Genomic DNA, 17,019 nt, shown 5'->3' on the forward strand with positions numbered 1-17,019 from the left:
AGTTATTTGGACACTCATAGTAGTACTTATAGATTTTCTAAGTTTAACCTATAGTTTAAGAATATTAAGTATAACCTAAGGTTTGATTAATGTGACTGATATTAAGGATTATATTATTATATTATAAGGTTTAGACATCAACCAATAGGATTTTAAGCACATGTTTTGAATGGTAATTAAGGATTAAGTATTTTTGAGGATTAAATTAAATAAGGGTAAAAGTTTGAATGTATAGGGTCAGTCAGCAGCTTTGAGCACGTTGAGGGCTTAGTCAAGGTTGTTTACTCCATTCAAACTCAGCTAAAAATGTGTAAATTCGTGTTTAAATATTCAGCGTATGCCGATATATCGCAGCTATAGGGGGCGATATATCGCAGCACGTAGATACGGAAAACACGAATCGATGCACGGTCGCCTCAGGAACAAAGGTCCAGGCGATATATCGCCTATAGGGGGCGATATATCGCCTCCACCAGCATGAATTCAAATACATTTGAATTCTTTTCCCTTCAGCCATTCAAACTCCTTCAACAGTCCAGCATCTTCTGAACGAGTCTTCAGCCTCTGCTGAACGATTATTCAAATGATTTTCACCTAAAAAGCCATTATTTTTATTCAAGTAAAATCAAGATATTTTCATTCCCAAACTCTATAAATAGGACCTAGTACCCAGCCATTATTCACCATTTGCTCTAAGTTCAGAGGCTGCTAGTGTTAAGTGAGTGTGAGAGTGTAAACACTTGGTTTGGGGAAAAACTATAAGCTTATCATACACTTTGGGAAGTGAGTTCTATAGTATTTCGGTGAAGGTTAGATTGATCTTGCAATCTTTGAGGTAAACCCAAAACTCTAGTTCTTTTCTGTATTTTTATGTTATTTCCTTTCTCAAAACCTTCTACTCAGTCCCCTAACCTTATTCTTATTTTGGTTAGGGAATCCAAGCTTTTAAGCATATAAGTCGGTAAGTATGTTTTCTATGGTTTTGTCTTTCCATCTCTTTCATTTCATCTCCTTTCTTTAGACTTACTCTTTCTTATGGTTTTAGGAGTGTTCCAACAAATCCCAACTCAGTCCATAATCTCGGTAACTTTGGTAAGGAAATAGGCTAGAATCAACATGTTATGTGATTATGTTATCTATATGTTTTATGTTATTAAAAGTGTTATGATATATGTGTATGTTTGTAGGCTTGGGCATATGACCCATATGACTAACAAGACCCCAAATGGGTTATGGGCATATGACCTACTTAGCTAGTAGGACCCCACTAATCCCATGGGCATATGCTTGTTTAGTCTATGGGACCCCAAGTAATAATGGCCATTATAATAAGTGTATGTTATATGTATTATGTTAAGTCTTTATGTTTTCTTATGAAATTATGTATGTGACTTTGTGTTAGATTTTCCTTATTGGGCATTAGGCTCACTCCTTTCTGTTTATGTGCAGGAAAATAAGTTTAGAGGCGGAAAGATTCGTGACGCTTGGAGAATGTGTATCGATGATGAATGGAGTCAAGGGGCCGAGCGTTATTCGATTCGAGGATATAGTCTCCTTTTATGTTTTTATGGTTTTTATGTGTATTTTCCGCATTATTATGTAATGTCTTTTATTTTAAATCTTGTTTTGTTTTAAAGACAATGGGATCCCAAAATCCTTCTTAGTATTCTGTTTATTTGTAAATAACTCTTATTTTCAAGTTACTCAATAAATTATGGTATTTTCGTAAAAATGTAAGTTTTATGTATAGTTTCGATAATGGTCCAATTAGTCTAGATTAGTGGGTCATTACACTGGTTCAGGGACAATGTGTCCCCAACGTCCAACTTGCTGGCTTTTCCATGCTAAATACACTATAGATTAGAGTATTCAAAATACATAGAGTTTTGACAGCAACTGTCATACAAGAAATCAAGATTACAACAATGGGGTTTTTCTTTTTCTTTCTTCCAGCTCTCTCTCTCTATTAAAGATAAAAAAAAATGCACTCTTCTTTTTATCTCCTCTTCATCATACAGTCTACAGATCCCCCTACTTTTTAGCCTAGGACAAAAGGAATAAAATCTTCTAACAACCTTCCTTGTCCTTGCCACTACTGAGCCGTACAATAGCTTTTCAGCTGAGCCTATCATTTTGCCAATAATGGTTTCAAACATAAACTACCTGCCAGCCCAATGATTCTCAAATAGAGCAGTTCCACATCACAGCTGATTTTGCTGACCTGTAACCTTAATCTTTGAATCACCATATTCGTTACAGATTTATTATTACTAAATGAGTTATGGATGACGCGTTCAATATTGTCAAAGCTTGAGTTGTACCAGTGATTTTTAAATATATATATTATGTTTTGTTCTTCTTCTCTGGTTTTGGTTTTGTAATCAATCTAGACACCTTTTAATAAGTTGGAACAAGCAGATTGAAAAAAAAACGGTTTGGCCGGGTTAACCCGATCAACCTACCCAAACTGTTGGACATTTGAATTTTTTTTTCTTTATTTGGGCAGAATATTAGTTAAGTGACCCAAACCGATTATGCCATAAACTGATTAAAAATGCTTATACCCGCCCAACTCGCCCAATGCACATCCCTAGTTTATTATACACTATAACTTTATTTTTGTATCTCATAGTATTTTTAAATTATAATTTATAAAAAAACATATAAAAAAACATAAAAGGGAAAATAATTAAAGACATAAAAAGTGAGATTTTGAGATAACTTAAGTTTTAAAGATTTGATTATATCATGAATAAGATTATAATACTATTATCATTATAATTTGGATCTTAGCTACATCGACTAGTTATAATATATATACACAATAATATATATTATATAATATAATATTTTTATTTATGATCATTTTATTAGTCTCTTATAAAAAAACATATTTAATTAAAACATGTAAATTTGTTTAAATAAAATAAAACAAATATGACATCATGATGCAACTTTTTCAACTCACAACACTTTAAAATTTGCAATTTACCAAACACTCAGCAATTTTCCTCCACACCACAGCTGCAATTGTTTTTCCCTACAGGACAACTACAGCTGTTTTTTCCCACAGCTGTACCAAATATAGCCATTAATCAAATATTACTTCATTTTCATGAAGTAGTCATCCAACCATAGCTTTTTTAAACTAACTATTAATTTCTTCCATTTAGGACCTGTTTGATAAAGCTATAACTTATTCAATAATTAACTTTAATTGTGTCGTGAGAAAAAACAATTGAAGCATGAAATTATAACTGGAATGTTTGTATACGAGATTTTTTATTGTTATAAATATACTTTTAATCTTGACTATTGAATCCAACTTCATCTAATACTGTAAAAATAATACAAAAAAATATATTTGTTAACTCTCTGGATCAATAATGTCTGGAGAGTCATTTATATTTATAGGGTGGCAGCCAATAAATTAATACAGCTTTTTGTTATTTTGGCTCAGTTCTAAGATAAACTCATTTATCCTAGAGATTAAGGAGATGTACGTTGGATTTTTAAAATAACATAAATTTATACTTGGATTGCTCTCTCTATCCCCCAGTTACTAGTATGTGTTTATATCCAACTGTTTATTATGAATTAACTCATCTTAATCTTATCTTCGAATAAATCAAATGGAAATTGACATTTTAAGAAAGCTAACCAAAGTAGGTAACTTGCTAGACTTACACACTACCGCTGCTGTTGCATGAGTTTTTTTGAATAAAAACAATGGGAATACAAAAAATATATATTTATGTACTCAATCAATAAAAAAAATTAAAACAAAATATAATACTTCCTTGTACACTTTTTGGAGACCGACCACATGATATCATGTTATACAATTTATAATTAACTTGTGCATATTGAGAAAATTTAATGATATCATGATATCATCAATTTTATGGATGTTAAATTCAAATTTAATTACTTAATTATATTTAATTGAGTACAATTTGATAATATTGAGAAAATTTTATTGATCAAATTTGAGTCTAAAATATTAAATATATATGATTTTAAATTATAGAATACTAGATAAATATTATTGAAAATATAAAATATCAAGTTTATATTTTGATAAAACATAGAATAAATAGCATTTTTGTCTCCCGAACTATGACCATTGTATGATCGTGCCCCCTGAATAATTCGCGATGTTAAAAACTCCCCCCGAACTATGCACGTTACTAAAATATGGGACTTCTGTTAGATTTCGTCCTATGTGACTAACAGATTGATGACGTAGGATATTGTCTGTTGATGTGGCAGTGTCATGTATAGAATAATAATCAATTTTGCCTCCCAAACTTTGAACATTACCAAATTATACCCCTTTTATAAATATATATATATGTTTTTCTTAAAAATAATAATTAATTCCTTAATAAATAAAAAATTTTAATTATCAACAAATAACTCTTTTTTACTTTTTCTTAAACAATATTAATTAAAACTATTTTAGAATGAACATTTAAAATAAATACTAAAACAAAGAAAAAACTTTTAATTAAAGAGGTGGACAAAAAACTTAAATAAATAAATACAAATTTTAATTTAAGAGGAGAATAAAGGGGAAAAACTTTGTTTTATGATTTATTTTTTAATTTTTATATTAACATATATATTGTAAAATAAAAGAAAAAGTAAAAAAAAAATTATTTGCTATTAATTAGATTTTTATTTTTTGAGTATTTGAATTTTATTTAATTAATTTGAAACTTTTAGTATTGATTATTTTCTTATTCTTTTAAAATGTTTTTTTTTTAATTTATAAGGATTTAATTATCAATTTTTTTTTAAAAAATTAGTCTTAATAAAAAGGACACAATTTGGTAGTGGTCAAAGTTTGCGGACAAAATTTCTAATTATTCTACACATAGCACTCCCACATCAAGAGACAAAATGATACATCATCAATCTGTTAGCCACTTAGGACGAAATCTAACAGAAGTCTCATATTTTAGTAACGTGCATAGTTCGGGAGAATTTTTAACATCATAAATCATTCAAGGGACACAATCATACAATGGTCATAGTTCGGGTCACAAAAATAATATTTATTCTAAACCATAACATTTATTCCTTAGATATCATGGTGCATGCCACCTTTTACTCTTCCCCAAAATAAGTTAGTTTGAGAAATGATAAAGAGCAACATAGATCACGTGCGGCTACACTAGTCTTAATAGAAAAACGAGTAAGGGCAATTTCGTCCGACAAAAATAACTGTAGCATCGTAAATTGAACTAGCTTCCAAAGAGAACAAAACACTGAGCTGATAAAGATAGATATATACGTTTGAAACCGGATCACACAAAATCTCACTAATAAGTCACATTTTCAAATCTGAAACGGTCACAACCACATTTAAAATAACAGGAGAAGAGCTGAGCTTCTCTGATCCAAAAATGGCAGCTCCTTATCAACCGAGTCTACTTCTTCTTCTTCTTCTTTTTCTTTTCTCAGTCTTTCTTTCCTCGTTTGAAGCTTCTGTTTCAGCCATAAGACCAGGCTTCCTCTACATCAGAACCACCCCAAGATGCACTCCCAAGTGAGTTTCTTTTTCTCTTTTCTTTTATTCAACTCGGCCGAGTTACGAGGGAGCTGACTCGGGTGTTATGGTTGTGGTGGTTACAGGTACTGGGGCAGCCGAAGAGAGGCGTGGCCGAAGATGGTGCCGCAGACTTCGACGGTGTCGAAGGTGTTTGGTTCGAGAGCTCGCGAACGGTTCAGATCTGATCTGACTTTGCTGGAAGCAACGGTCAGGAACGACCGGGGCGACTCTTTCCGTGGGCTGCTGAAGCAGGCAACCGCGGCTCTGCTCAACTCTTACTCAAGAAAGGGGTTTTCGTACACTCCTTGGGCGGTGAAGACTCTCGTTATCAAAGCACTGGTTTCTGAAGATGCTGCGGCCCTTCAGGCCCAACACTTCTCTATTGCCAATGAGGCTTGCAATTAATGGGCCGAATTTTGGCCCATGCGGCCCAATAGAAATGTGCCTTCTAGTTTCGTACATATCGTGCGTTGTTTAGATTTTTGGTAATTATGATGATGAAAATATTTGTGAAGTTCTTTGTTTCTTGAGAATTTCAATATAATTAGCTGATTGAATCTGTCTACGTTGATTTTATTTATGACATTTATTTGCTTCTTCTTCTCTCTTGAAATTTGTCATTTGCGTAACTTGAAATTACTCGAATTATTTTTCCAAAATAAAATAACATTTTGTTCTAATCTCGTGTCAAGTACCAAACTAACCTCACACTTTAGGCCTGTCACAAAATGGGGTTCTAATTTATGTCGACATTTCATACAGCATAGGACGAAAACTATCCTAATAATTCAGGATTAGAATGTTACAAAATCATTGATAGTTTTAACAGATTTGTATGTTGAAAAGTCTAGTATAATTTTGGGGGAATTCTATTGTAGGGTGTTAGCTTAGCCCCTATCGGTGTTTTATGTTTCTGACACGTAGAGAAATTATAACTCAAATTGTTCTATATAGCAGACATCCCACTAGTTTTCTGGAAATTCTGAATAATATACGATGCCCAAAACATGGTTCAAACAATCAATTGTACTCGTGTTCTTTTTCTACGCGTGCAACTAACCATTTTGAACTCTAGTTTTCAGCATTGTAAAATAATTAGAGTTTTTTGAACACGGATGAGATGTCTACTATAACTACAATATATCATCATAAAATTTGGGTTATAGTTTCTATATATATCGAAAATAGAAATGTCATACTGGTAGAGGCTAAACTGACACCCCTACTATAGAACTTCTCTATAATTTTGAAGTAATAATATAGTATAAGGGGCTTCTAGAGTGCACACCCAAAAACAGGCCTAATGTTGTGCTTTCTTCGTGTTTTCGGTACATGGATAATTATAATTTTAAATGTTTTTATATGACGATGTACATTGTATAGTATAAGGGGCTTCTAGAGTGCACACCCAAAAACAGACCTAATGTTGTGCTTTCTTCGTGTTTTCGGTACATGGATAATTATAATTTTAAATATTTTTATATGATGATGTACATTGTACTTATTTAAGACATCCTACAAATTTTTACGAAAATCTGAATAATTTACAGTGCCGAAAACATGGTTCAAACATCCTGTTTCACACACATATAAAAAAAAATAGGCATGCATGCAATAGACAGTTTGAATCATATTTTCGGTACTTTAAATTATTCAAAATTTCTTGAAATTTGCAGGATGTCCTAAATAACTACAATATACTAGAGCGAGACACTACTTATTGCTTCTTTGATGACCAAAATACTAAGGAATCACCAAGATACACGCAATAACCAACAATTGATCGTCAATCATCAGGGAAGCATGCCCAATTTGCATCACAATACCCTGTCAAAGCCAGTCTGTCACTGTGTTTGAGATGAAGTCCATGCTAAGGAGTTCTTTTGAGATAACGCAGAACTCTTTTGGCTGCATTCCAATGAACCGTTGCTGGAGCCTTAAGGAATTAACTGAGTTTGTGCACAGCAAAACTCAAATATGGTTTGGTATACGTCAAGTATTGTAGTCCACCTATCACACTCCTGTACATTGTTGGATTCTCCAAGAGTTCTCCATCAGTAATTGACAAATTCTTTTCAACTGTCATAGGAGTTGAACAGGGTTTAAGATGAAGCATCCATGTTCGTTGAAGCAATTCTTCTACATATTTCGATTGTGTCAGGTACATACCAGTTGTGTCTCGATGAACTTCTATTCCAAGGAAATGGTGCAGAGGCCCAAGTCTTTTAGAGAGAACATATGATTCAATTTGGTTGTGAATTGCCTGAGTTTCTCAACATTGTTTCCTGTCACAATTATGTCATCATTATAAATTAATACAAACATAATTTGTGTTGGTGACTTGTAGAAAAATAGGGAAGAGTCAACCTTGGAATTTTTAAAATTCCAACTAATCATAGTTGTTTTTAGTCTGTCAAACCACACTCTTGGTGCCATACAAAGACTTGTCAAGTTTGCACACAAACTTAGGTTTCTCCTCATTCTCAAATCCTTGAGGTTGTTTCATGAACACCTCTTCTTCAAGCTTTCCATTCAAGAAATCATTATTGATGTTGAGTTGCCTCACATCCCAAGATCTTACTACTGCAATGGATATCCGAACTGTTGATGCCTTGATGACAGGACTAAATGTCTCTCCAAAATCAACTCCTGGCCTATGTGTAAAACCCTTTGCTACCAGCCTCGCTTTGTATCTCTGAAATGTTCCATCTAAGTTTCTTTTCACCTTAAAAACCCATTTGTTTCCTATCACATTCATATGAGGTGTTTTTGGAACCAAACGCCAAGTTTTGTTATTCATGAGGGCTTAATATTCCTCTTCCATTGCTTTCTTCTAGCCACTGTGAGCTAAAGCATCCTCGACTGAAGTAGGCTCTTCACTAATACGCTGCCAATTCGATTGTCCCATGTATACCTTAGGCTTAAAAATTCATGCCTTTGAGCGTGTAATCATGGGGTGAGTAGAGCCAACATTTTGTGTTGCTTCATCATCTATAGCAGGTTCCATAGCATCTTCAACTAGTCTGTGTGAAGAACTAGAGGAATGATCAAATAAATCAAAACCTGTGGAGATATTTTCATTGTTTCTTACCTGATCAATGCTTGGTGAGTGATGATCCAATTCAGGTTGTATTTCAACGACCTTTCTTGTAGGAGTTTTATCAACTTGAACACTAGAGTTTGTGGAAGGTAAGGAATGTGTTTGTGGCTGAACATTTAAGGATGCTGTCAAAAATGGATATTGAATAGACACTTGTTTCTCGACCTGGTGTGTGTTTAGGAAACCAGTTTTGCAAGGGAATTCATCTTCATTGAAGATGAAATTTCTGGAGATGTATAATCGTCCTGTGCTACTCAAACATATGTACCCTCTGTGACACTCACTGTAACCTAGATTAATACATTTAGTAGAGTGGAATTGGAACTTGTGAGATTGATAGGGACAAAGACAAAGAAAACAAGCACTTCCAAATACTTTCAAAAACTGATAATCAGTTTTTTGCGAGTAAATGACCTCATATGTTGACTTATTTTTAAGAATGACTGTGGGTAATTTGTTTATGAGGTACACAGAGGTTTGAAACGAATCCCACCAGCTTTTTGAGGAGCACCTGATTGAGCTAAGAGTGTGAGACCCATTTCTACAACGTGTCAATATTTTCTTTCAGCCCTTTCATTTTGGGCAGATGTATGAGGGCATGAATGTTGGAATTCAATGCCATTTTCAGTGATTGTATGAGTGAATGCTTGGAATTCCCCACCCCAATCAGTTCTCAATTATTTGATTTTTCTTTCAAATTGAGTTTCAACCAAACTCTTAAATTGGAGAAATGCATTTAATGCATCAGACTTAGCACGGAGAGGATATATCAAGTGTAGTGACTGAAATGGTTTGCAAAGTGGATATAGAATCTGAAATTCTTTTTTGACAACACAGGGGCAGGACCCCAAACATCAGTATGGATCAGGTTTAGAGGATTTTTGGCGCGATTAGAGCTGAGTTTAAAAGGTGGGGAGTGTGATTTGCCTAGTTGACCTACTTCACAAAAGCTTTCATGTGCATTATTGGAAACCTTTTCATTAATTTCATTGAGAACAAAAGACAGTACTTAACTAGATGGATGGCCTAAACGCCTATGCCATCTATCCTTGATTGAAATAAAAGACCACTCAGCCACAAGCTGAGTTACATTGTGACTTGAAACAGATAGACCAGTAAAGAAACTAGACTTGAACTTGGCATTATGAGATGAGTGTCGTGAGGATGGAATGGATTTGGGAAGAGGGTGTCCGAGTTGATGAAGTCATTCTTTAAGTCTCCCTTTAAGTACTACCTTTCTTGAGACCTTGTCCTTCACAAAGCAAAAATAAAAAATTAATTCAACATAAACATCATTGTCGAGGTTAGTTTTGATATACTAATAAGAATTTAGTAATCTGAGGCACTAGCAACATATATTTAAGTATTAGAGGATTATTACAAGTTTGAAAATAACGATTACTAGTATGTGAGATGTGGAGTTGATCACCATTTCCCACAGTGAGAGTTTCCTTTCCCTGGTATTCGAATTTCTAGTTTAGATTACTTGAGTCTGAGGTGATGTGGTTGCTTGCACCACTGTCGAAAAATCAAGCCTTATGATCAAGAGCTTCATGATTAGTAACAAAAGTTGATGCTCCCGGACCATTGTTGTTATGATTGTTGCTTCTAGGAACTGTTCCCATATAGGCTTCATCAAATCGGTTATAACAGATTGTTGCTGAGAGGCCATATTACATGGTAGGTGGGCTTAGGGCCATTCGATCTCCCACCACGGCCACAGGAATGTCCTCCTAGATTTCTAGTTGTGCCTCCCCTGGTTCCTCCACCATACGTATTTGAGCTAGAGTCTCGACCTGTGCCTGATTTGTTAGGCTTACTAGCAAAGTTGGCAGTGAGAGTTGTTAATCCACTATTGAGTTTGATGGAGCCAGAGATTGCATTCAAACATTCCGTCTTGCTATCATAGTTAAGAAGAATGCTTTGCAGGTCTTGCTAAGAAGTGGAGGGTCTGGCTTCGATTAAGACTACAATGAGCAGATAACCTGCGTCTAAAGCAATAAGACATTTGTAACCAAATGGTTTTCGGGATAGAGGTCACCTACAAGGGCTAGAACAAAATCCCAATAGCGCTTTTGTCTCAAGCATTTAGGCATAGTGGAGTACCCTTTGTGAGTGGTTTGAATCCTGGTGCGGTATTCATCCATCTTGGATTTGGAATAAGCTCTGTAGAGTGCTTCTAGTGACCGCCAATGAGAGGCTGGGGAATCACAACCCATCACCTCTGTTACGACTCCTTCTGTCATAGACCTATAAAGCCAGTCAAGTAATAGCTGGTCATGAACTAACCAATGTTCAAAATCAGGATTTACCTGAATCTCAATCTTTGACTTTCCATCTTCCATGGTGATAAGTGTAGTAAGAACTTCTGGTGGCTTCATCTTCGTGTCGTTGAGATAACCGTGTAGTCTATGGCCTCTCACAATCGTAAGCACCTTAGTTTTCCATAGGGTGAAGTTGTTGCGATCCAACTTGAGTGCAAATGGTTGATTAAGAGTGCTGCCAAATTTTGGAGCTGCTACAGTCTGTGCTGATGCTGGAGCTGAACTATTTGCAGGGACAGTTGGAGGAGCTAAGGGGTTTACCGTTGATCTTCCAGAGTCATTGTCGTGCTGTGTCTTTGGAGGAGTTATGGACGGATTTTTGTCACCACCTTCGCTCGACATTGTTGGCTACACGCCTATACAGCTCTGATACCAAGAGAAAATATCTGATATAGTGTCTATTGTATAATAAAATGAATTTCTCAGCGCAGTATGATGAGTCTAAGGAGATGCTTGTATTTATAGTGAGTATACAGTTGCAGGATTGTTCTAGAATTGCCAAATGATTGGTTGAAAAAGAAGTGACAACTGTACAGAGAATATTCAATAAATCCTAATAGAATGATTTGCAAAATCATGAGCCAATGATGGCCTCATACCTAACTATATGATACACGCACGCACTATCATAAAACTAACAATCACCTCATTTAGCTAACACAAACAATTAGCTGCAATAATTAGCTTAGACACCTAATGTAACTCATTTCTTAACATCCCCTCTCAAACTGAGTGGGGACTTAACAATGCCTAGTTTGTCTATCAAGAAATGAAAACAAGAGTGACTCAGACTTTTCGTGAGGCAATCTGCAACTTGATCGTGTGAATGTATGTATTTGACCTCCAAGGCTTTCTCTAAAACTTTGTCTCGGACAAAATGGACATCGAGTTCTTTGTGTTTCGTTCTTGCATGGCACACTGGGTTAGAAGCTAAGGCATTGACTCCCATGTTGTCATACCATGTCACTGGTGTTGCTAGAAAAGGAAACTCGAATTCACAGAGAAGAGACTGAATCCATGAAATTTTTGCAGAAACTTGTGCAAGAGACCTATACTCGAATTTTGTACTGGACCGAGACACTACAAGTTGCTTCTTTGATGACCAGGATACGAAGGAATCACCAAGATCTTAATTTTTCATACTCTGAAGGTTTCTCATATTATGTGATTTGTGGATTAAAATTTAGACCGTAATTAAAATCATTGATATCTTGTGATATTTATATTATTGAAGTTACGAGTTTTTCATATACGTGATGTTGACGCGGTTTTTCGCCAACAGGTAATTATACGAATAAGTAGGATGGATTAGTGCAAATTGGTAAACTGTAATATGAAAATAATTATATTCTAGACTTGGGAAACTAATAGCATGGGAAGACTGTCACTCCTTTCTTTTTAGGTGGTTCGAAGGTTAAAATCCCTCTAGTCCACCAGTCGGTGTTATTGATATCTCTTGACTATTTCTTACAGAGTGTTTCTTTACAAAAATATGCCAACCCCCTGCACTACCCAGGGTCTTTGTATTTATAGGAAGAAGATATCTGGGTTGGCAATGGGGTCATCCCGTGATCTCTTTATCCTTCACGTCATCTTTGTAACACTGATGATTAATTCCTAAACCTTACAAGGAAGTGAGGTCTAATCAACAGGTAAGGATGGGTAATGGGCCGCATGGCCTAAATCAGATACGGGATGTTGGAACACGCACGTTTATACTGCGCATCCGAGAAATCAGGAATAAAAAAGACATGTGATGTCTGATATATGCACGTTTATATTGCGTGGTTGACTTTACAAGGATTCGGGAGTCAGGTCTCTGCCGCCTTACGAGCTTAATGTGGTGCCAGCTCGTGACACTCATACTGCTGACACGATGCCTTCGAGTAGCAGTTAACTCTCTAATCAGCTCGGACTGGATAGATGGAGGCCCGTAATAAACAGCTCCGGGTGGACAATTTACATGTGGCAGATCGAATTAGGCCCTTTTCTAGCTTGCCAATAGTGCGCAGATATTTAGGGCATACATTTGCCCCCCAAGCCCCTGCTCGTGACCCATGACATCATATGTGACCTTCACAGCGGGGGCTTTTAAGTTTCCCTTTCGACTCTTCATGTCCCACCCACTGCATGGGTATCGGACACGTGGAGCGCCGTGGTTGGTGACTGTTCGGTTTCTGAGAATTGCATTAAATGGCCTAGCCTGCTTTCGGCCGTCGTTTCGCCTATCGAGTTATGACCCTTGTATCTCGCATTAATTTGATCGAATGGTCCTCGTTTCTTTATGCCTCTTACGTATATATAAGGTTGGCCATCTTCCGTATTAGCCACCCTTCATTTGAAATTTTTTCCTCATTTTCTCTCTTTTTAGTCTCAGAAGCTTTGCTTTTTCCAGTTATCATCCTAGAGATCCCTACGTTCTCATCACAAGAGTTTCTTCATCAATCCAGCTTTAAGGATTCTACCAGGACTCCGATTCCTATTCTTTTTGTGACTTTCACACGGAAAATACACTATAAGTCCTCGTCCTGTTGCATGTTTTGATCTTTCCGTTCCTCTGTTAGGTAAACTTCATTCTTAGTCGCACACTGTAGGTTGTCTTTGGCTGGTTTTTGGTGCATAGGTTTTGATCCTAGGCATATCGACTATTTGAGAACATGTCTAGGAATGCGATGTTTATGACAAGATAATTTCTGGGTAATTTTTCTGGGTAGCTTTAGGGAATGCATGTTCGGAATATGGAAGGTGAGAGGTTTCTAGGGTACAAAACCGGGTAGCTTAGGGGTCACACTTCCTAGGCGGTTTTGCTTTTTAAAACTTTCCCTCCAAGGCAAGCACTATCTTGACCCTCCTGACACACAGATCCCGAGCAATAGAGGATCCATTGGAAACGTGGGCGCGTGACCATGGCGCATGGATTCACATACCGCGGGTTGAGATTACCTCAGCTCGTGTACAAAAATCATTTCTCGCGCTATATTCCATTTTCTATTTTTAGGTCGCCTATTTAAACTTTTCTTCGTTCTTGTTCGTTAGGTGACCAGATGGGACCCAGGAAGAACATACCTAAGAAGAGCATGGCTGGCTCGTCATCCCAGCAGTCCAGCAAGGGGAAAGAGATTGCTGTGGAGTCTCTCATCCCCTAATTCGGTCCCACGGTAGAGAAAGAGGTCGAGGTGGGACCTGATGCTTTCTTCGAAGTAGAGAGGATAATCTCGAAGATTACGACCCAAGGGAGGGTCAACAAGATCCTGCTGTCCCATAACATCAAAGTTGGGACAGGCGCTCTTATTGCCCGACCTCCCCTCGAGGGTGAGAGGAGCTGCACGCCTCTTGATGAGGAGTTCGCGGCTTGGAGCGACGAACACCTCAAAGCCGGGGCCTTCCTACCTCTGGACCAGTACTTCGCAGATTTCCTTAATTACGTGAAGCTGGCTCCCTTCCAACTGCCCCCTAACTCCTACCGTTTGCTGGCGGGGCTGAGGTACCTCTTCCTGAGGCATGAGTGGGAGGTCCCTACACCAGTGGACATCCTTTACTTCTTCTGCCTCAAAGCCAGCCCGGATCAACGAGGGCGAGACGATGGGTTCTACTATTTGATCCATTTTCCCAACTCTCCTGCAGTCATCGAGCTGCCCAGCCACCCCAACGACTTCAAGGACTAATTCTTCATGTCGACGGGGTTTCACAACTATGAGTACCACTACTTCAACCGTCCTCGCAAGTTCTCTCTATTCTCAGCTCACAAAATCACCATATTACTTTATTTCTTTTCGCACGTATTGACTTGAACATCATCGTGCAACCATTTTTGTGAGGACATCCAAATCAGTGACCCTAGGGGGTCAATACGATACTTTGGTGGGGATTCCGCCAAGTGAGAAAGACTACCGCCAGCTCGTGTCTGATGAGACGATGCTGGCGTGTAAGTTAATTTTTGCGGGCCAGACTCTGGCCTTGAGGAGGACGCGGGCTAACCACCCAATAGCTCGCGAGCTGGTGCCTATCCCCGAGGGGGATGCTGCGGATGGTGACGAGCAAAACGAATAAGATGAGGTGCTGCTCGTGCGACGAAAGCGAGCTCCCGAGGCTGCTCAGGGCCTTGACGTGGATAGGGTTCAGTTAGGGGCAGTAGCTGGCCCCTCCAACCAAGGTAACCCATATCTGTTTAGGGACTTAGACAGAGTTACCGCAGACCTAAGGCTTGCTAGGTTTAACCCAAGCCAGCTCGTACATCATCATCGATATGACCCAGACCTTAACATAACCCTACTCCAGTGTGTAGATCAACTAGTGTTGCGCCATGATATAGGCCGTCCTAGGGGCACCGTAGTAGTAGACAACACCTTGTCCTTTAGGTTGGCCTTCTTTGAGGAGTACGGGACCAACCTTAGTTCGTGGCCCTCCCTTCTGGAGGGCGTAGTCGCTCTAGGGCTTAGGCAATACGTAGAGGAGTCCAGTCCTAAGGCGGATCCGGACCCAAAGCCCCCTCTCATCCGTGAAGTAATAAACTTAGACTCCCCTATAGAAGCTCTGAGGCCGAAGGTCGTGGCAATAGAATCCTCCTCTAGCTCGGAGGGTAGGACCTTTTCAATACACCTTTAGATTTTTCTTGTAATAAAGTAACCTTACATGTATACTAACGTTCCCTTCTTTTTGTTTCAGGCGAGGAGATGGCACAGCTCGGAGACAACGCCCTGCGATCCATCTTCCAGGGGGGAATCCTCCCTCCGGACCGTCCGGGCCACTGGTCAAGAGACCTCGGCTAGCCAAGAAGATTCCTCCCTCCGGGACCACCTCCAAGTCTCCCGCCAAGGGGAGGGGCCAGGTCCCTGCAGCCACAGAGAACATGCCCCCACCTCCCCCGCGACCTCCAGCCCCTACTTGGGAATAGGAGGCACCAGCTGGAACCCCGCTAGTTCCCCCTCCCACCGTGCGCATCCCAGTTAACGCCCAGGCCCTGGAGAAAATCCCCGAGGCCTTCCAAGGGACGGTCAATGAGACCGCGAGCTATGCGATGGAGCATTGTTGTTATGATTATTGCTTCTAGGGAACTATTCCCATATAGGCTTCATCAAATCTGTTATAACAGATTGTTGTTGAGTCGCCGTATTTACCAAAGACCTGGGAGAAGGGCTGGCAGGTGGGCTTAGGGCCATTTGATCTCCCACCACAGCCACAGGAATGTCCTCCTCGATTTCTAGTTGTGCCTCCCCTGGTTCCTCCACCATACATATTTGAGCTAGAGTCTCGACCTATGCTTGATTTGTTAGGCTTGCAAGCAAAGTTGGCAGTGAAAGTTGTTTATCCACTGTTGAGTTTGATGGAGCCAGAGATTGCATTCAAATATTCCATCTTGCTATCATAGCTAAGAAGAATGTCTTGTAGGTCTTGCCAAGAAGTGGAGGGTCTGGCTTTGATTAAGACTACAATGAGCAGATAATCTGCGTCTAAACCAATAAGACATTTGCAACCAAATGGTTTTCGGGATAGAGGTCACCTGCAAGGGCTAGAACATAAGCCCACTAGCACTTTTGTCTCAAGCATATTCAGGCATAGTGGAGGACCCTTTACAAGTGGTTTGAATCCTGGTGTGGTGTTCATCCATCTTGGATTTGGAATAAGCTCCGTAGAGTGCTTCTAGTGACCGCCAATGAGAGGATGGGGAATCATAACCCATCACCTCTGTTACTACTCCTTCTGTCATAGACCTATAAAGCCAGTCAAGTAATAGTTGATCATGAACTATCCAATGTTCAAAATCAGATTTACCTGAATCTCAGTCTTTGACTTTCCATCTTCCGTGGTGATACGTGTAGTAAGAACTTCTGGTGGCTTCATCTTCGTGTCGTTGAGATAACAGTGTAGTCTATGGCCTCTCACAATCGCAAGCACCTTAGTTTTCCATGGGGTGAAGTTGTTGCTATCCAGCTTGAGTGCAAATGGTTGATTAAGAGTGCTGCCAAATTGTGGAGCTACTATAGTCTGTGCTGATGCTGGAGCTGAACTATTTGCAGGGACGGTTAGAGGAGCTGAGG

The 17,019-nt window shown here is 38.5% G+C and overlaps 1 protein-coding gene across 1 annotated transcript; it reads left to right on the forward strand.

Annotated features, from left to right (window-relative positions):
- Window positions 1–5,307: 5,307 nt before the first annotated feature.
- Window positions 5,308–6,162, forward strand: LOC133805667 (uncharacterized). Its single transcript, XM_062244041.1, has 2 exons — window positions 5,308–5,554; window positions 5,641–6,162. The coding sequence occupies exons 1-2, from the start codon at window positions 5,412–5,414 to the stop codon at window positions 5,960–5,962; spliced, it is 465 nt and encodes a 154-aa protein (XP_062100025.1). The 5' UTR covers window positions 5,308–5,411; the 3' UTR covers window positions 5,963–6,162.
- The last annotated feature ends 10,857 nt before the right edge of the window (window positions 6,163–17,019 follow it).

This window comes from Humulus lupulus, chromosome 1, assembly GCF_963169125.1.
Source record: "Humulus lupulus chromosome 1, drHumLupu1.1, whole genome shotgun sequence".
Classification (NCBI taxonomy): Eukaryota; Viridiplantae; Streptophyta; class Magnoliopsida; order Rosales; family Cannabaceae; genus Humulus; species Humulus lupulus.